We start from the raw sequence: 21255 nt of genomic DNA on the forward strand, positions 1-21255 counted from the left end.
TAAGTGTTTGTTGTAAAAATATTTCAAAAGTCAGATGATGAATTGGAGATGTTTTTGTACTATGTAGTTTGTCTTTTTTCGTCTTTGGTTTTCAAATTAAAGTGCCAAATTTAGTGGTGTCGAGTGCAGTCAATAAATTCGCAGTGATGTCCCTTAATTAACAAGTTACATGTTCTTGTTTCTTACCGTTTCTCACAGTTTGTAAAACTGCAAAACTGTTTTAATCCCTTGGGAATTAATAAAACTACCCGACATTACCAAACTAACCTGCCTTAAATTCCCGTGTAGCGGTGGGGTTCGAGTGAGGCAAAATTGCTGATAAGGAGGGACAGGCTGGGAGATTGAATGTTTGTTTTGAAACTGATATGTAAAATTCTGTGCATTTTTTCCGTTTCTTTTTGCACGAGAGAACTATCCAGCACCCTCTATTGTAGGGGCTTTGCAGTTGTCTCGGAACTTTGTGTCAGGTTTAGTTGGGCTTCCTCGCCGTGTGGAACAATCAGATGTCTGATTTGAATAATAGTAATGTATGTTGACGCCTGTGAACCGATCCTCAAGAGTTTATTTCTTAAAAGTGTTTGTTTTTAACTTTTTATTTCATGACCGAGAGATTGCTTTTAGAGCTTGCTTTATTTTTTCACTATTGATGAAATGAAAGCGTGAATTAGTTGATGGAAGCCTTTCATTAGTCAAAGTTTTCTCTTTTAAGATTTATGTTCCGGAATTGATTCAGAGACTGCCCCCCCCTACACCGATAATTGCAGACACACGTTGTCGAGGCATGGAACTGGACCAGGTTTATTATGATTACCTGACAACAAACAACTTTGCATCCATAGTCTGCTATCATTGTTCAATATCGATCTCGTCGGGATCCATCACTTTGAGTAAAAGATCAAGCTCCCTGAAAAAAAACAAATTAGAAAAAATAAAAAATAAAAATGAGGCGCTGTTGCAGCTCTTTCAAAGGGGAAAAAGGGTTGAAGCACATACATGAAGTCGACTCGTACTAAGCACAGACGAAAAACTTTGGGGAGGGCCGTGGGTCTTAATTTACTTTCTTATTCTCTATGTAAAAAAAAAAATACTGATTAGTTTTGATCATCATGTCAATAGAGGGGGCTATTGAATTTTTAAAAAAACCTTTTTACATTTTTCTAGAGGGCGCCATACTCAAATTGCACGCCGTTCAATGGAACCACGGGGGCGCTGTTGCCAATAAGTTGACGTTGGCAACTACAAGCCCACAGAGGGCGCTATATACAATTTGCCACCTCACTATTTCCATTCTAAAGAGGGCGCCACTCACTTCGCCAACAGAGGGCGCTAAATATTGATTCAACAGAGGGCGCTTAATTTTTATTCAATAGAGGGCGCTAAATATTGGTAAATGTCGCGGCGGCATGCCCAAAATGGGAAAGCGGGACACGATAAAACGTATGGTCATCATGGTCATGAAGGCTGGAAAACATTTGTTGCCATGAAGGTAGGTTAAGCCCCATAATTGCAAATCCAGATAAAAAGGTTATTTATGGGATCATGCAAAGACATTCCTCTTCATGTTGTATCGTACACGTGTGATGAAGTTGTAGTTTTCTTGGACGGGTTAGGAACGTGTGGCCTTGTACATGTACATGGGTCTTGCTCTTTTAGTAGTACATTATTTTTATTTTTATCGTAGCTCTAGAGAACAGTGTACCTGTAAGTTAACGCTGGCCTTTTGACTATATTTTAGGAGTATAATGCCCGGGACATATGTACACTAGGTAGTATTTTGAAAAATTAGAGGTGTTGATCATCAATCGTCCATTTTTATTCCCGCACCATAGGCCACTGTGAGTTCCACATGCATCAGTTTGACTATTTTCACAGGTTTGGGTTGTTTAACTTGCACAGTGCGTGTCGCCTGCCCTGCTGGTATCAATCCAGTCACACAGACATGACAAGAGTCCACATGTTATGCATGTACATGTAGGTTGCTCGTGTGATAAAAACAGGATTTCACCAAAAATATTCGAACCGACTGGTCGAGTATTTCCTAAGTTTCACTGCTAAATTAGACTTGATAAGACTTACATTGTACATGTGTGTAATTGTTTAATGCTTTCAGATGGTGTACACATAACATTAGGTCACTGCTGGGAAAAATGATCGGCATCACCATAAGAAATGCTTTCCTTCATGTACATGTTTATCTTGTCTGACATCGAGGCTATCAAGTTGTCCTTCCATTGCAAAAATTGTAGCAATATTTTTTGGACATCTTAACTGAAAGGAAGTACAGTGTAGTCTGGAATTACAATAGTCTTTATAGAGGGCCTGTGTATGACGCCATGTTACAGGGCATTTCTTTCTTCCTCTAGGATAGGTTCGAGTAAACCTTTTGTGCATGCATTGTCTTTAAATCTAAAAAAACATGTCCTCTGGGAGAGCGCTCCACACAGGCCCTCTGTTAGGCCAAGTTGCTTACATTAGCATTATAGTAAAGTCCTCTAACATGGCACACTTAATTTTCACGTGACTTCCTCATACAGTGTTGCCAGACATCTTGTGGAAAAAGCCTCAACTTCACACTAGCACTGTAACCTTCACACTCGCTGTTCAACATTTGTGAACATTTCAGGAGTGATGAAATTTTGTCCATAGAAAATTCAAGAACGTTGGTGTCTGGGAACTGGGCAAGAATTCCACTGAATGTTACCTGATGTGCTGCACTTGAAAACATCTCCACAAATCCCACATAATTTAAGAAGTTCTGTGAGCTGATCAATTTCAATAAATTTTTATTACCTCAATTAACATACCTACACAAAAACTCTTTAGAAAATTATTTTTACATTTTTGGGCCCATTTTTAAAAGAGTCCATTTTGCTTTTTTCAGGAAAAAAGATCTGTAAAGGTTGAGCCAAAATAAAAATTTCAATGAAACATTGTACATGTAGTGGATGAGTAAAATCAGGAGCTTTGAATTAGAAAAGTGGGAGTTTAATGAAATTTCACTTATCATGAAAGTTGAGGTAAAAATATTGCTCCTGCAAGGCACTGGAGGAACATTATGGGCTTTGCAATAAGTGAAGGATGTTGTGTAACAACAGCAAAAGCTGAAGGATGCATTGTTTATTTTAATTGTAGGAGGAAGTCAAAGTAAGAGAAGATGATGGAGCAAGTACAGGCTGATGTGTGGGCAGCATCACCCGAGAGAGCAGAACCTGAGTAAGTTCCTTCCCGGCATTAGGTCATTCAAAGATGAGCTGGATTGAGATTCTAAACTGTACAATGTATTCCTGCAAATTTACTTCTCTTCTCCTTTTTTGTTAGATCTTAATGCCAGCCTACCCAGATCTTTCAAAATCCACCAGGAGGTTTGTGGAAGATAAAGCAGGATTGAGGAAGGTAGAGCCCAGTTTAGGCACTTTGATTTCACGAGGGACTTGATGCCTTTGTAGACTTTTGGAGAATGTACCATTGTGGAGAGGATTTTTTTAGGATTTGGGAAGATTCCCAGGAACCACAGTCTTTCTATGCTGTCCTTTTGTCTTGCTACTTGAATGATCTTTTATAATTGTTTTGTCTTGACTCCAGTAGCTTGGATGAGTTCGGCCACATAGAGAATGATGAAGATGACTCTGACGTTAGCCTTAGCCCAGACAGTGAAATTAGGTACGTGTGCCTTGGCCAGAGACTATGTGTGAAAATATTCTGAATAACAGTTTGATACAAAAACTTAGTATTATGTGTTCCAGTTTTAAAGTTTGACAATATAATGGAAGTGTTCACACAGAAAAGATATTGAACCTTTTTTTATGTATCTGTGGGTAATTTCTTTGTTATCAAAGGAGACAATTGGGGTCTTGTCTGGCACTCCTCCCCCACCCAATTGGGACCCTGTCTGGCACTCCTCCCCCACCCAGTTGGGACCCTGTCTGGCACTCCTCCCCCACCCAATTGGGACCTTGTCTGCCACTCCTCCCCCACCCAGTTGGGACCCTGTCTGCCACTCCTCCCCCACCCAATTGGGACCCTGTCTGCCACTCCTCCCTCACCCAATTGGGACCTTGTCTGCCACTCCTCCCCCACCCAATTGGGACCTTGTCTAGCACTCCTCCCCCACCCAATTGGGACCTTGTCTGGCACTCCTCTCCCACCCAATTGGGACCTTGTCTGCCACTCCTCCCCCACCCAATTGGGACCTTGTCTGCCACTCCTCCCCCACCCAATTGGGACCTTGTCTGGCACTCCTCTCCCACCCAATTGGGACTTTGTCTGGCACTCCTCTCCCACCCAATTGGGACCTTGTCTGGCACTCCTCCCCCACCCAATTGGGACCTTGTCTGCCACTCCTCCCCCACCCAATTGGGACCTTGTCTTGCACTCCTACCCCACCCAATTGGGACCTTGTCTGGCACTCCTCCCCCACCCAATTGGGACCTTGTCTGGCACTCCTCTCCCACCCAATTGGGACCTTGTCTGGCACTCCTCTCCCACCCAATTGGGACCTTGTCTGGCACTCCTCTCCCACCCAATTGGGACGTTGTCTGCCACTCCCCCCCCACCCAATTGGGACCTTGTCTGCCACTCCTCTCCCACCCAATTGGGACCTTGTCTGCCACTCCTCCCCCACCCAATTGGGACCTTGTCTGGCACTCCTCCCCCACCCAATTGGGACCTTGTCTGGCACTCCTCTCCCACCCAATTGGGACTTTGTCTGGCACTCCTCTCCCACCCAATTGGGACCTTGTCTTGCACTCCTCCCCCACCCAATTGGGACCTTGTCTGCCACTCCTCCCCCACCCAATTGGGACCTTGTCTTGCACTCCTACCCCACCCAATTGGGACCTTGTCTGGCACTCCTCCCCCACCCAATTGGGACCTTGTCTGGCACTCCTCTCCCACCCAATTGGGACCTTGTCTGGCACTCCTCCCCCACCCAATTGGGACCTTGTCTGGCACTCCTCTCCCACCCAATTGGGACCTTGTCTGCCACTCCCCCCCCCCACCCAATTGGGACCTTGTCTGGCACTCCTCTCCCACCCAATTGGGACCTTGTCTGGCACTCCTCTCCCACCCAATTGGGACCTTGTCTGGCACTCCCCCCCCCACCCAATTGGGACCTTGTCTTGCACTCCTACCCCACCCAATTGGGACCTTGTCTGGCACTCCTCCCCCACCCAATTGGGACCTTGTCTGGCACTCCTCTCCCACCCAATTGGGACCTTGTCTGGCACTCCTCCCCCACCCAATTGGGACCTTGTCTGGCACTCCTCTCCCACCCAATTGGGACCTTGTCTGGCACTCCTCCTCCACCCAATTGGGACCTTGTCTGGCACTCCTCTCCCACCCAATTGGGACCTTGTCTGGCCCTCCTCTCCCACCCAATTGGGACCTTGTCTGGCACTCCTCCCCCACCCAATTGGGACCTTGTCTGGCACTCCTCCCCCACCCAATTGGGACCTTGTCTGCCACTCCTCCCCCACCCAATTGGGACCTTGTCTGGCACTCCTCTCCCACCCAATTGGGACCTTGTCTGCCACTCCTCCCCCACCCAATTGGGACCTTGTCTGGAACTCCTCCCCCACCCAAATAAAAATAAGATACAAAAAAAAAAAAACGAGAAAAACTGAAATGTGTTTTTGTTGACTCTGTTTTTAGGTCTCTTCATCCAAATTGCAAAGCCCCACAGTGATGTCTCTGCCCCAGAAAGGCCATCAAAGGTTATATGACTTCCAAAACAGTTGAACAGCTGTGCCCCTCCTAACAAAAGAGAGGGGCCCCCACCCTGCCCCCTGCCAAAAATTTGGTCCTGGATCTGCCTTTTCAGTTTAAACCTTTACTCATTTTGGCACAACACACATCTACTGTGCCTATAGCATTACCCTGTTGTATTCAAGAAGACTCCAACCGATCTTTTTGTGTTATTTCTGTTGATTTTGTTTCCTGATATCAGATTTGGGAGGACTTCTTCCATAGGGGCATGGCCCTGTTATCATTGATGGTTAGCAAGGGCGCTGGTACGTCCTCTCATCTCCCGGGGATGAGGGGGCGCGCGTGAGTAGGCAAGGGCACTCTCCTTCGGGAGGGCGGACCGGACAGTGGCAGATGGTGCCCCTGCGGCCACAGGGTAACACCAGTCTGTCCAGCGATGGGCCCGCTAATTGCCGAAAGCGTGCGGGGCTGGTATCCTGGGACCTTCACGTGGTGGCCCTGTTTTCACTAACCTTACCAGGATAATCATTATACTTCAGCATCAAAGGTGAGCATGTGACTACTCATCAAAGTAATTTAACGAGACAACTTTCTTTGTTCTTTTGCTTTTCATCACAAAATTGTTTAAATTAAAACTTTATTCCAGAATTGGAATAGTGAACCCTGCGAAAGTAGCATTCGTTGCCCATCGACACACCTCAACATCACTTAATTCTTGCTTCGTTCCTTGAGACTGAAGACTTTAAAGTTATCTGCTTATTCAAAAGGTTTTAAAAAATCGGTCTTTTTTATTTAGAGAAAACCTAGAGATATGATTGATTCTCAAAATGTAGTGTCTACATTTTCAAAAATCTTCTGTGAAACCATAATCAAAATAAGGAAAGAAAATGTGCTCAAATTGAAATGCCTTTCACTCAGAAAGATCTTTCTCATTATGACAGACAATGAGGAACTATGAAGTGACACACAATGGACGCAGTGATCCAATCCTCTACCTTCGTGCTGGTATGTAATTGTGTCATTGTGAATTGCAACTAAGTCACAGCAGCATCAGATGCATTGCTGGCTTTTGCTCCCCCATCCCCCGGAAAAAACCTAAATCATTAAGCCTCCAACTGCTCTCTGTTTGTTACTTATGCACAACTTTCCACCTACATTTCCTTAAACCTAAAGTGAAGTGGTATTCATGAGTCTCGTCTGATTGGCAATATTTATCAAATCATTTGATCATTGTGTGCCCCGAAATAGTTGTCTTTGTAGGAGGTGAGCAATTTTACATTTGTCTTAAAATTGAAGTATGATCAATTTTTTTAATGACTTGCTGAAAAGGCAAGATAATAAATCAAAATACTTGCCCTTGCAAACACACCCTCTTTAAAAGAATTTGGTCCAAGCGGACAGGTGCATTTCTTCTGAATATGTGTAAGCTTTTCTTTTGTTTGTTTTTAAAATTAAACTGTTTCTTTTTCTTACGAAGATGGCGGAAGACCTTTGGCTTTGAGACTAGCTTCCTTGTTGGGTAAAGCACCAAGAGGCCAGATACATTCACTGACCGATGAGGCCCGTGATCACCATGGTAACACCAAGGCAAAGGCTTGCAGAGTGGATTCAGTGGTATGTGTGTTTTATATTGCTCAAGTATTAAGGGTTTTGGGCAGAGTGAAAACAATAAATTTCACAATCCTCGGGATTCCCTTTACCCGCAGTGGCCGCTTTTCGGATGGCTCGGGGGTCATTCTTGAAGGCACTTCGAGTTTTTCTAGCAAAATGTGATAACTGTTCACGAGTTAAATCCATTCATTTAGACACGATATCAGCAACAAGGTACCAAAAAATCAATTCTCTCTTGGACAAATTGAAATGTCATGACGCAAAAAGCCCCCCCCCCACTTAAAAAAAGGAATGAGCATATTTAATATCTTGCAGGAGTATTGAGCCTCCTCTATAAATTGAAAAGTAACTTCTTGTAGTTCCATATTGTTGTAGTGAATTGTTCTTTTCATTTTTGATACATGTATCTGGTCAGTACATGAGCGCCAACCGAAGAAAAGGCGTGGATGCTTTGCAGTGGGTTGAGCCATGTGCTGGATGATGAATATCACCGATGATGTCTCCATGGCAACACATACCAAGTAACGGCGTCTACTTTGAGGAACACAAGGCTGCTTGATTACAATTCTTTAAAACCAACTGCAAAAATGTCTCACAAAATATTTGATCAGAAGTTTGCAGCATGTTTCCAAACCTCTGCCCTAAAACTTAGTGGTCTCCAAATAAATCTCTATACATGTGTGATAACAAATTGAGTTTGTAGCTACGTTATCTTTTTGAAAATTGGCTTTGACATGAACACTCAACTTTTTAGGCGTTTTTCTAATCCAAGGAGTATTATGCCAAGCAGGTCAGAAAATAGACACTCCCTTTAAAAAAGCACTGTGAAATTGTCAAAGACATTGTGCAGGAGTAGGTGACCATAAACACTCATTCTTATTTAACAAAAGACATTTTTAATTTCGGAAGTTTCAAAATGATGTAATCTAGAAGTAGTATTTGCGAGAATTTTGTGACGAATTATTTTACGTAATTGTTACGTCCATTATCTGTTGATTAGATTCTTTTTGGGCGAGAGAACTATCCAGCACCCTCTATTGTAGGGGCTTTGCAGTTGTCTTGGAACTTTGTGTCAGGTTTAGTTGGGCTTCCTCACCGTGTGGAACAATCAGATGTCTGATTTGAATAATAGCAATATATATTGACGCCTGTGAACCGATCCTCGAGAGTTTATTTCTTAAAAGTGTTTGTTTTTAGCTTTTTATTTCATGACCGAGAGATTGCTTTTAGAGCTTGCTTTATTTTTTCACTATTAATGAAATGAACGCGTGAATTAGTTGATGGAAGAATTGATTCAGAGACTGCCCCCCCTACACCGATAATTGCAGACACACGTTGTCGAGGCATGGAACTGGACCAGGTTTATTATGATTACCTGACAACAAACAACTTTGCATCCATAGTCTGCTATCATTGTTCAATATCGATCTCGTCGGGATCCATCACTTTGAGTAAAAGATCAAGCTCCCTGAAAAAAAAAACAAATTGGAAAAAATAAAAAATAAAAATGAGGCGCTGTTGCAGCTCTTTCAAAGAGGAAAAAGGGTTGAAGCACATACATGAAGTCGAGTCGTACTAAGCACAGACGAAAAACTTTGGGGAGGGCCGAGGGTCTTAATTTACTTTCCTATTCTCTATGTAAAAAAAAAATACTGATTAGTTTTGATCATCAGGTCAATAGAGGGGGCTATGGAATTTTTAAAAAACCTTTTTATATTTTTCTAGAGGGCGCCATACTCAAATTGCACGCCATTCAATGGAACCACGGGGGCGCTGTTGCCAATAAGTTGACGTTGGCAACTACAAGCCCACAGAGGGCGCTATATAAAGTTTGCCACCTGACTATTTCATTCTATAGAGGACGCCACTCACTTTGCCAACAGAGGGCGCTAAATATTGATTCAACAGAGGGCGCTTTATTTTTATTCAATAGACGGCGCTAAATATTGGTAAATGTTGTGGCGGCATGCCCAAAATGGGAAAGCGGGACACGATAAAAGTAAGGTCATCATGATCATGAAGGCTGGAAAACATTTGTTGCCATGAAGGTAGGTTAAGCCCCATAATTTTCAATCCAGAAAAAAGGTTATTTACTGGATCATGCAAAGACATTCCTCTTCATGTTGTATCGTACACGTGAGATGAAGTTGTAGTTGTCTTGGACGGGTTTACGTACATGTACGTGTGGCCTTATACATGTACGTGGGTCTTGCTCTTTTAGTAGTACATGTAGTGCATCTATGCATGATGCAGTGACATGAAGGCTTAGCATGCCCGGCCTAATCTGTTTCCTTGTGCTCTAACATAATGGTTATGGTATATATGTACATATATGTAGCCGACATACATGTACATGTATGTACGTTATTTTGTGTGACTTGCTGCCAATTTTGTTTACATACATGTAGGGTTGTAATGCTCAGTTCCTTGGTGCTCATTTTCAACGCGCTGCTGAACCACGTACATGTAGCTTGTCCATACATAAAGACCCGTGAAAAATCGCTGTTCATTTCTAGTTTTTCTACCACTACCCAGAAATCTGTCAAACATTTGCTTCCTCAATTGAGCATTATGAACTTCACATTCCTTTTGAAAAATCTTTGTTTGTTGGCAAAATTCATTGATTTAACTCTGTCATGTTGTAGTTCAACATTAGAGTTTCATCTTGTTTGTTGTAATTTTACGTGTTAGTTCACCGTTTATGCTCTCTTTCTGCTCAACTTCCCAACTTCAACCCGCTGTAACTCAGGCTATCGCCACCATTTGTTCTTCTCAAATGCAGGGTAGTTTGTTCTATTCATTAGCTAACTGAACATGTAAAAACTATTTTGATTGGCCACTATTTCACCCTGTCTATGGAAACACAGTTTTGCTTCCAATGAAATGACAGTTTAGATTGTGCATTCAGCCATCGGCTTCCACATCTACGCGTGCATGGCGTACGTATACCGCATGTGCGTGCATGTGGCAGCCACGTTGCATTGAGACAGGATTTGCGAGTGTATGGGAATAATTCTGTTAGTACATGTAACACATGTAAGTCCTCTTTGTGATCACTGTGCTATTTCAACTACAATATATTACGAAGAATCACTGCTTTTACAATGAAGTTGACGTAAAAGGAACATGGGTTTCAAAGTCTTGTACCTGTCGCTGCATGTAACACATTGCACAATACTGTATGAGTCTGCGCTGGTATCGTCCGTTTTGTCCACACTGGGTTGAGGCCCTTCGGACAGTTCTGTTTACACAAGGCTCAAGGCCGAAGATCAAAAGATTAGCGTACAGTAGTTTTTGGAAGAGCGCTTTCTTTATTGCAAGGAATTGATATGATCCGTCAGTTCAAGCTTACTTTCTGGAATCTAGTCTTTATTTGATTCATGCTTATGACTGTACATATCAATGACCCTTATTCTGCTTTTTCAATCAGATTTTCCCTTGAGAGCAACCGTGATCATAATTATTTTATTTTTATCGTAGCTCTAGAAAACAGTGTACCTGTAAGTTAACGCTGGCCTTTTGACTATATTTTAGGAGTATAATGCCAAGGACATATGTACACTAGGTAGTATTTTGAAAATCGGAGGTGTTGCTCATCAATCGTCCATTTTTTTTCCGCACTATAGGCCTGTGTGAGTTCCACATGCATCGGTTTGACTATTTTCACAGGTTTGGGTTGTTCAACCTGCACAGCGCATGTCGCCTGCCCTGCTGGTATCAGTCCAGTCATACAGACATGACAGAGTCTACATGTTATGCATGTACATGTAGGTTGCTCGTGTAATAAAAACAGGATTTCACCGAAAATAGTCTAACCGACTGATCGAGCATTTCCTAAGTTTCACTGCTAAATTAGACTTGATAAGACTTACATTGTACATGTGTGTAATTGTTTAATGCTTTCAGATGGTGTACACATAACATTAGGTCACTGCTGGGAAAAATGATCGGCATCACCAGAAAAAATGCTTTCCTTTATGTACATGTTTATCTTGACTGACATCAAGGATATTAAGTCATCCTTCCATTGCAAAAAAGGCAGCAATATTTTTTGGACATCTTAACTGAAAGGAAGTACAGTGTAGTGTGGAATTACAATAGTCTTTATAGAGGGCCTGTGTATGACGTCATGGGAGAGAGCAGAACCTGAGTAAGTTCTTTCCCAGCATCAGGTTATTCAAAGATGAGCTGGATTGAGAATCTAAACTGTACAATGTATTCCTGCAAATTTACTTATCTTCTCCTTTTTTGTTAAATCTTAATGCCAGCCTTCCCAGTTTTTTCAAAATCCCCCAAGAGGTTTGTGGAAAATATAGCAGGATTGAGGGAGGTAGAGCCCAGCCCAGCCACTTTGATTTCATGAGGGACTTGATACCTTTGTAGAATTTTGGAGAATGTACCATACTGGGGACGATTTTTAGGATTTGGGAAGATTCCCAGGAACCACAGTCTTTCTATGCTGTCCTTTTGTCTTGCTACTTGAATGATCTTTTATAATTGTTTTGTCTTGACTCCAGTAGCTTGGATGAGTTCAGCCACATAGAGAATGATGAAGGTGACTCTGACGTTAGGCGTAGCACAGACAGTGAAATTAGGTACGTGTACCTTGGCCAGAGACTATGTGTGAAAAGGTTTTAGATACCATAAAAAGTTACAGTTCGATACAAAAACTTAGTATTGTGTGTTCCAGTTTCAAAATTGGAAAATATAATGGAAGTGTCCACTCAGAAAAGATATTGAACCTTTTTTTATATGTCTGTGGGTGATTTCTTTGTTATCAGAGGAGAGAAGCAGGAAGAAGTCCAAATATTCCAAAGAAACGAAAAGAGAAAAGAAAAAGTGGAAGAAATTTATTCCTTGTTTCAATTTTGGGTTTTTTGTAGTTAATTCACCTGTCTCATGTTTTCGCAACTGAAATCAACTAAAGATGTACATGTATGTCTTTTTATCCCCATTTCGTTCTTCTAAAGAAGCAAGCAAAGGAGAAACTCAAGTTCCAGTGAGGACTCCAGTGACAGCAACCCTGACAGTGATGAGGAACAAGAACAGTGGATGAAGAAAACAGCAGGTAGAAAAGCTGTCACATTGCAGTCATGTTTGCCATCAGCTTAGAAATCAATTTATGCTGGTGCATTTGGCCGTGGCACTTCTGAATTTAACCCTAAAAGAGCTGCATTACTTGGACCAGCTCACAGCCAGAAGGGGGGGATTTTCACAAGAACTGGGCTGTCCAATGCCAGATTTTTCAAAAACTTGATGTAAATGTGCAGACTTTCCTTTCCAATACACGTTTGGAGTTTCACTTCAACCTGTTCTGTTTTTTGACAGTCGTTTGGAAGTTGAGGGCCGCACATGTGCCAGCCTGCATACATTGAGCATGTCAGCAGTTTGGGTTGATCTCTCTTGGAGAAATGGACACTGCTTGAGAGAGTTATGTGTGATTTTCATAAAATTGTGTCAGAATGGACCGTAGGGAGTAACTGTAAAAAACTCCCAAAGGCTTGTGGACAATGTGCACTGCGGTGATACTGGAAAAAATGTTGAGGGGGGGATGTGGATTCCCTGGCTCTTTTAGGGTTTAAGTTCAGATGGGCTTCAAGAAATCCTCACTTAATTCAAACAGGAAGCAGTCCCTGGGTATATTCTTTTGTTTGTACATTTGGCAACTGACCTTGTCCAAATCATCTGGCTTAGGCTGACATTAGTTCATAAGTCTATGACAAATGGCTAAAGCCGCTTCATTCAGGCTTACCCCAGCCATACGTTGGGACATTGCCTTAAAACCTCTTTTGGGGGCTTCTTCAAAACTTAGTTCCCCAGAACAGAGGGATAATAATGCCATCTTCTCTTTTATTCCTATCAGGTGTTAAAGGCAACAGCAGCGTGGTTGGTCCCCTGCCTGTGGGTTCATCTTCTGGCATCACTGCCTTTCTAGAGTAAGCAATCTCTTGTTTCTTTCCTCACTGAATTACAAGAATAGTAATCCTGATTTTCCTATCACCCATCGGCCTCTGTACCAATCATAATCCACTCACTGCCGAGCACCGATGGTTTCTTGATTCAGCAGTGACACAATATGATCTGAAACAAAAAATACAGTTACAAAGGCAGACTGGGGCAGGGGACAATTGGGACCTTGTCTGGCACTCCTCTCCCACCCAATTGGGACCTTGTCTGGCACTCCTCCCCCACCCAATTGGGACCTTGTCTGCCACCCCCCTACCCAATTGGGACCTTGTCTGGCACTCCTCTCCCACCCAAATGGGACCTTGTCTGGCACTCCTCTCCCACCCAATTGGGACCTTGTCTGCCACTCCCCCCCACCCAATTGGGACCTTGTCTGCCACTCCCCCCCCCACCCAATTGGGACCTTGTGTGGCACTCCTCTTCCACCCAATTGGGACCTTGTCTGGCACTCCTCATCCACCCAATTAAGACCTTGTCTGGCACTCCTCCCCCACCCAATTGGGACCTTGTCTGCCACTCTTCCCCCACCCAATTGGGACCTTGTCTGGCACTCCTCCCCCACCCAATTGGGACCTTGTCTGGCACTCCTCCCTCACCCAATTGGGACCTTGTCTGCCACTCTTCCCCCACCCAATTGGGACTTTGTCTGGCACTCCTCTCCCACCCAATTGGGACCTTGTCTGGCACTCCTCTTCCACCCAATAAAGACCTTGTCTGGCACTCCTCCCCCACCCAATTGAGACCTTGTCTGCCACTCCTCCCCCACCCAATTGAGACCTTGTCTGCCACTCCTCCCCCACCCAATTGAGACCTTGTCTGGCACTCCTCCCCCACCCAATTGGGACTTTATCTGCCACTCCTCCCCCACCCAATTGGGACCTTGTCTGCCACTCCTCCCCCACCCAATTGGGACCCTGTCTGGCACTCCTCCCCCACCCAATTGAGACCTTGTCTGCCACTCCTCCCCCACCCAATTGGGACCTTGTCTGGCACTCCTCCCACACCCAATTGGGACCTTGTCTGGCACTCCTCTCCCACCCAATTGGGACCTTGTCTGCCACTCCTCCCCCACCCAAATAAAAATAAGATATAAAAAAGTAAACGACAAAAACTGACGTGTTTTTGTTGACTCTGTTTTTAGGTCTCTTCATCCAAATTGCAAAGCCCCACAGTGATGTCTCTGCCCCAGAAAGGCCATAAAAGGTTATATGACTTCCAAAAAAGTTGAACAGCTGTGCCCCTCCGGACAAAAGACAGGGTCCCCCACCCCGCCCCCTGCCAAAAATTTGGTTCTGGATCTGCCTTTTCAGTTTAAGCCTTTGCTCATTTTGGCACAACACACATCTACTGTGCCTATAGCATTACCCTGTTGTATTCAAGAAGACTCCAACGGATCTTTTTGTGTTATTTCTGTTGATTATGTTTCCTGATATCAGATTTGGAAGGGCTTCATCGCCAGGTGAATGTACTGCAGTGTCTGCGTGCGTTGAGGCCTTCTAGCGTATCCCATGTCATGGTACAAGTGAACTGACCAGTGATGAAATCTCCAAAGTTTAAGATGCAGGCCTTACATCATAAATAGTAGCAGGAAAGAGTGTCATGTGATTGATGTCGGCTTTTGGCCAGTAAGCAATCAATATATACATGTATGAAATAAATATGTTTCATTGTTTCTTCATGATGACAGCTTGCCAGAAAGACTGATTCCACAGGGAGTTTAGTCCCGTAACCATCTTGAAAACAAGTTTGATTTTCAACAATAATTTCATCAGTTGCTTTTTGGATAGCTGTCCCTTTTCAGTCATGTTTGCCGTCTGTTCAGAAATGAATTTTGCTGGTACGTTTGGCCATGGCATTTGCCAGTGTCTAAAGGTTCAGATTTGCTCTTAATAAAGACAGTGGATATTTAGCCATTACCGGCAAATTTAATTAAATTGTATTTTGCCAGCTACATACAGACAGCGCCCTCTTTGAATGAGTAAGCCTATAAAAGTGATTAACTTCACACTATATTCCCAGTTCAATTGGTGGTCAAGTGGATGGCGTGCACATCTTGAGATGGCTTGATATGCTCTCATGTGGATTCAATCAACAACTGTCGTCCGGTTTTTTCCAAACAACTAAGAATTCTCTTCTTTTGTTCTTGTAAATTGACTTCACCGTTTAATTTAAGAGTATCCTCCTTCTGATTCATGGCTCTGGAGGATTTTTTTTTTTAGAAAAGAAGTAAGAAATTGTAAAAACGTCTGGTTCGCACTTTGTGAATACAAAGTCGCAATGACTATGTTGGCACAGACCCAGACTAAAGATTTGTCAGGGTAAGAATTTCTTTGTCCAAAAAAACCAATTTACTGCATATGTTCCTGGTGAAATATTGTTTATTTGCCAGCGATGGCTGAATACCCACTGCCTTTTATAAAAGAACACATTCACTTGAAGAAATCCCAAATCACATAGCTGCCATTTTTGTGATGTACGTGAGAAGAACAGAAAGCAGTCACTTGGTACCATTTTCTGTTCGTATATTTCTCAACTGATTTGAGGTAGTCCTTGACCTTGACGGTTACATACCCCTTGTCCTTGGCTTTGAGGTAGCCTTTGTCCAAATCCACTGGCTTAAGCTGAAAGTAGTACATTACAGCAGCTGCTCACTTGTGGCTTACCTATCATGGTACTTCTAGCCTTAGCCATACCTTTTGGACCTTGCCTTAAACCCACAACTCTTTTGGAGCATTTTTGAAAAAGTAGTATTTGCCGATGCAGACCGGCATACATGTAACTACTTCCTTCTCTTTTTTTTACTCTTTGAATTTTAACCAGGTGTTCAAGGGGACAGCACCATGGTTGGTCCCCTGCCTGTGGGCTCATCTTCTGGCATCACTGCCCTGATAGAGTAAGGCGATAGCAGCGTGGTTGGTCCCCTGCCTGTGGGCTCATCTTCTGGCATTACTGCCCTGATAGAGTAAGGTGGTAGCAACGTGGTTGGTCCCCTGCCTGTGGGCTCATCTTCGGGAATCACCACCCTGACACAGTAAGTCATCTCTCTTGTTTCTTTTCTCACTTAAGTACAGGATTAGTAATTGTGATTTTGGTGTTCACAACAGTTTGCCTAATACCCATCAGTCCCTGTACCAATCAGAACCCACCCAGCCAATTACTACATGCACTGCGGAGTGTTGTATGCTGTCTGATATTTAGCAGTGACTATTTCTGAAACTAATGGGTGTAAGGGTGGATCCAGGGTCGTGGGGGCAGCGGGGGCTTTGTTCCTTCTCCAAAAAGAGCATCAGTATAAGATTTCAGAAATTGAAGGGAATTTGGTGGGCTTGCAAAAGTGTGTGGAAAACCCCACTATGTAGCAATAGGTGCCCCCCCCCAACAGAAAATAGCTCTGGATCTGCCCTTCGGTTGAAATCTTCACCCATAACCTTTGATTTAAAAAAAAACACCAAAAGGTTGACTTTACTTGACATTTTTGGTGATTTTTTTTCTTGTGTTTAGATTTGAGCAGACCTCCTTGCCACTGCAATAGCTGCCTACGTTGAGGCTGGCTAACTTTTCCTGCATACGGTGCGACTGGACTGACCAGAGATGAAATCTCCAATGTTGAAGACGCAGGCCTTACATTGTGAACAGTAGCAGGTAAGAGCGTCATGTGATTGGAGTTGGCTTTTGGCCAGTAAACAATGAATGTAAACCTCACAAAAAAAAGGAACACCTGTTTTGGGAGACCCTCCATTCAAAGGTCAGTCCATCATTTGCCCTTTGTAGATTATGTTTCTTTGAGACAACAAAATTACTTGAAGTCTAAAGAAGGTTGCCTAAGAATCAACTTGATGAAGTTTAATCTCAGTGAATACTTACTTTTAGGATAAAAACAATGTTTTTAAGATTTCTGATTCAGCTCAAAAGTTGCTGAGTCATATTTGAATTGCACCTGAATTCAGCATCTAGGACAGGTTCTTACGTTTAGTCAAATGCAGCCTTGCAATGTCTCATGATGAACCTATAAATTATGTCATGTAGAAACTGTACATGCATCGTGTTACAACGCTTACATGCGTGCTTCTAATAGCAACTATCCAAATCTTTATCACATCGTTGGTAATGGCCTCCTTTCACAGTTTGCAAGAAAAATGAATTTCACTGGGAGTTTAGCTCCATAACCATCTTTAAGCAAAGTTTACTTTTCCACAATAATTTTATCAGTTAGTTTTTTGGATAACTGCAAATGATGGACTGTACCTTTGATATTTAGAATCCAACAGAAATTAAACAAGTCAGATTCAATGAGTGTTTCCTTCTAGATGCTTTGAAACCTCAGTTGTTACAGTAGCCCCAATATTGATAAAGATGTGGTCATTTGAATATAGAAGGACAGAGATTCTGTTCATTAACTGATAGACCTATCCATCTTGAGCAGAAGCACCCCCTCATTGGCTGAAAAAAGCCATTTTGGTGGGGAGTTTTCATTGTTTGTAAGAATGCAGTTGCCATGTGTGCAAATTTCATTGTTGTTTGTGAACCAGTGAAGTGCAGTTCCCACAAAAGGAGCCTGCTTTGCCGGGAATATTGTGCCCTTTCTTAGTCCGGCTCAGACCTCATACCCATAAAGGAGGGTTAGTTTTTTTTCAGAAATATGTTTTAGCTGCAGCTAAGCTCATTCTTTTGTGCTTGATTTTTTTCCCCAGACTTTGTCATACAGAAGCTGTGCATATGCCCAAGGAGGACCAGACCATGGTGCAGATTAGAAGAGCGCCCTCACCTCTTTCAACCTTATGGAGGCAAGATGGAGGACAAGATCCTACAGGGCTTCCCTGAGATGATTCATGAGAATATCACAGAGAGAAACTCAGATAAATGCCCGTCCTCACCTCCGTGACTGAGGAAGAGTTTCCACAGCAGGATCTCAGGCAGTGGTTCACACAGGCAAGGAAAAGACTGCAGTTCTTTGCTTCAACAGTGATGTAAATCTGTGCTGGGGACTGGGGCTGAATATGCTGGCTACCAAGGGACACTAGGGGGCGCTATTCATAATGTACAATGTACACTTTGTGTACCACAAACATATAAACACAGTGTCAAATGTGTAACCATGATTTTATAAAGTATGGACAAACAGTGGGTGAAACGATGGATGGCAGCGTGTTCAGTGCACATTACGGGCAATGCTCTTACATTGCTTGTATTTGTTTACATCCGCTCCCAAAATGTGCTCCATTTTTTGCTCTTCAGCACTGGTATCTCATCTTTTCAAATGTTGCAACTGCATCCTTGTCAATCTACATGCAATCAATTTTGCAATCAAAAAATGGCTTCAGACAATTTTCTGGATGGAATTCTTCAACTTTGTGTAAATTCCCTATATTAAGGGGTGAATTTGCCCATAGTTTTGATTTTAGACGGTCACCACACTAATCACTAAATGTCAATGTAGTTTGGAATGTGATCTGGTGGTCTATGCGTTTACATGTTTGTGGTGTGTACACATGTAAATCCTTGTCTTGGACTGGGCCATGACTTACAGTGGGGGGGAACAGTGAATGGTACAGAACACTAGGGGGCGCTGTTTATGATACAGTCAATTTTGTACACTTTCACCCCTTAATCTTACTTCAAAACTACGTCTTATCTGCCTTTTAAGTGCTACTAAACACATTTTGGCTGTTGGGAAGTTCTAAAATACCTGTCCATTTTTGTCACTGCCACAAAATTGTGAGCAGGAGATGACCCAATAACAGCCCCTCCCCCGAGCAAAAAGGAACCAGGGAATGTAAATGTGAACCAATAAGAGCAATGTAAATACAACAGTCTGCTTGTAACAAGGACATTTGGAGGTCCCAATCTCTTTGTTCTTCACTGTTTTCATTCTGATAATACAAGGTTCCTATTAATACAAAGTAATCAGCCAAGTCTGATGGACCTCTTACTCATGAAGTTGGACTGCACCCCCCCTTCACAGATTTACACCCCTGCCATCCTGTAATGAAGCAAGTCTGTATGTTTGTACATGTATATTAGTGGGAAAGAGTTCCAAACATAGGCATCACTTGACACCCTTAGTACAAACCCTACCAGGCTGGGCCAGGAAATTCCAAGCAGTAAATGCTTCAATATTTTCCCTGCTAAATTTGAATTTTTAAGACCGTATTGCTTCTGGATGGGTGATTTACATATTCCATTGCAGGCAGAAATGAGCAATGTCAGTGTATGGAACTCTTCCCATAATACATGTACATTGTATTTCCATCCAAATTCATGACTGAAATGGACATATTCCTACACTTGGTCAGATTGCATTTACTCTCATATTTGGGCATATTTCTTGCTTTTAATTCATTTTTTGGGTGTCAGGTTTGCATAGCAGCTCTTTCCTCATCTTCCACCTCAATGGCCTGGGTTCGAATCCCACCAAGGCCCACAACCTCTGAAAACTGAAGATTTATTTTCCTCTTCATTGCCACTCAAAGTCATCCTGCAATTAGCGCTGAATGTTCATTGGATGACCAGAAATAAAAGAATAACGATAACTTTATTTATTCATAACAGCCATGTACATGTAATCTCTATCGGATGATTTTCAGTGGGCCATCATTATCAACTGTAGCCAGTGTACGGATGCGTACATATCATTACATTTTTTCAGCCTTTTTTTTTCATTTTGTTTGGGGGGGGTGGGGGCTAGTGTGAATTTTTAGAGGTGGGAAGAAAACTGCAGATAAATAGTCACAGAGAAACTTAAGGAATCAAGTAGGGACTAAAAACTCAATCCACATGTCAGCTTGGGCTAGATCTGATTCTGGGTCGCTGAAGTGGAAAGCGAGGAAAGTATCGCCATGCCAACCTGTCTCCCCAAAATGAAATAAACTTATAATGTTATCACAATGCTATACTTTAAAACTGTAATTTGTCATCTCAGTGCTAAAAGATCCTTACTGAATAACTGCATTAAATGGTCCCTATTAAAAAATAACATTTTAAACATGAAAGTAGGCAAGAAAATCTCTTGAAATTTAAATATGTTGGTCCAAAAAAATTGTTTAATAGAAGTAAAACAAATTTTATTTGTTTCAATGCAACATTTCCTTCATGCTCAGGGTAAAACCCTAAAAGTATTTTCAAAAATGTTAGTTTTGCTGTAATGACCTTTTAGCACTGACCCAACAAATTTGTACCATAAAATAGTCACCATTTGGAAAGACTAGGGTTTAAAGTGATAGGAAAGTTTAAAAGTGACCAGTGTTTTGCACATTTCAAATCTCTCCTTTTCCCATTCAATCAAAATACCAGTTCTGTATCCATCAACACTGTCTAGCTCACCCAGTGGCCATTCCAAACCTCAGTGTAACAAGTGTTTTTATCACCCCCTGGAAATGGTTCTATGTGGCCTTGTGTTTTCCTAGTGTAAGTCTTTTAATTATTAGCCTTTCCAATTTTAATTATCTCAAAAATTCTGAATCAGAAACTTGCTTGGTTTGCACATTTTAGCTTGCTGTGGAAATATGCCTTTTTCGTGTGTATTTATCAAAATTTTACTATGTATCAGAACCTCTTCAATCATTTTGTTTTTTAATGAAATAAATGTTAAAACTAACAGAACTGTTTTGTTAAATTATATTTGTGAATGTGTAGTACATGTACTTTGCCTCTGAGCACATTCCCCCAATCTCAACCATTTTACACTGCCAGAGTTACATCTGTTTCCTATCTTTAGATTTTACACAGCAGCCCCATCCTAAGCCCTGCCAGTCTTAAACATCTTCCAAGCTCCTTATATAAAGTTTCCTCTTCGAGCCTTTTAGTCTTCATCCTATAAGGGCTCCAATAAACCCACTAAGCAATATGGAACATTAAGAAGCTATGTCCTTCAGCCCATGGGATCCTTAGGCCTCTAATACTGATAGTCCCAAGCCCTCAGCCATCCACTCTACCCTTCCTATCAGCTCTCAGACTTCTAGCCCCTAGGCCTTCCAC

General features: G+C 42.4%; 1 protein-coding gene and 2 long non-coding RNA genes across 10 annotated transcripts in view; 2 read left to right on the plus strand and 1 right to left on the minus strand.

Moving 5' to 3' along the window:
* Positions 1 to 21255, minus strand: part of LOC110990533 (uncharacterized) — a 270020-nt gene that overhangs the window by 86278 nt on the left and 162487 nt on the right. The gene's annotated exons all lie outside the window — the stretch shown is intronic.
* Positions 1402 to 20896, plus strand: LOC110991000 (uncharacterized). Of its 2 annotated transcripts, none has more exons than XM_087142821.1 (9): positions 1402 to 1486; positions 3133 to 3213; positions 11832 to 11909; positions 12285 to 12382; positions 13178 to 13250; positions 14718 to 14906; positions 16102 to 16312; positions 16783 to 16923; positions 17973 to 20896. In XM_087142821.1, the coding sequence occupies exons 2-6, from the start codon at positions 3155 to 3157 to the stop codon at positions 14779 to 14781; spliced, it is 372 nt and encodes a 123-aa protein (XP_086998947.1). In that variant the 5' UTR covers positions 1402 to 1486; positions 3133 to 3154; the 3' UTR covers positions 14782 to 14906; positions 16102 to 16312; positions 16783 to 16923; positions 17973 to 20896. The 2 variants fall into 2 exon arrangements, with proteins under 2 accessions (XP_086998947.1, XP_086998948.1); XM_087142822.1 differs by having other exon boundaries at positions 12288 to 12382.
* Positions 6167 to 8469, plus strand: LOC147797885 (uncharacterized). The gene is made up of 4 exons (XR_015426970.1): positions 6167 to 6250; positions 6645 to 6708; positions 7181 to 7317; positions 7730 to 8469. It is a non-coding gene; the product is annotated as an uncharacterized LOC147797885 (long non-coding RNA).

This window comes from Acanthaster planci, linkage group LG10 (genome assembly GCF_054643075.1).
Source record: "Acanthaster planci isolate LZ-2023a linkage group LG10, COTS_SCS, whole genome shotgun sequence".
NCBI lineage: Eukaryota > Metazoa > Echinodermata > Asteroidea > Valvatida > Acanthasteridae > Acanthaster > Acanthaster planci.

What these genes read in the sequence shown, in the direction of transcription:
- LOC110991000 (XM_087142821.1), top strand. Translation starts at nt 3,155, where the DNA reads ATGATGGAGCAAGTACAGGCTGATGTGTGGGCAGCATCACCCGAGAGA. An exon ending in GTGGATGAAGAAAACAGCAG is followed by an intron (nt 12,383 to 13,177) that starts GTAGAAAAGCTG and finishes TATTCCTATCAG; the next exon opens with GTGTTAAAGGCAACAGCAGC. An exon ending in GGCATCACTGCCTTTCTAGA is followed by an intron (nt 13,251 to 14,717) that starts GTAAGCAATCTC and finishes TCCTGATATCAG; the next exon opens with ATTTGGAAGGGCTTCATCGC.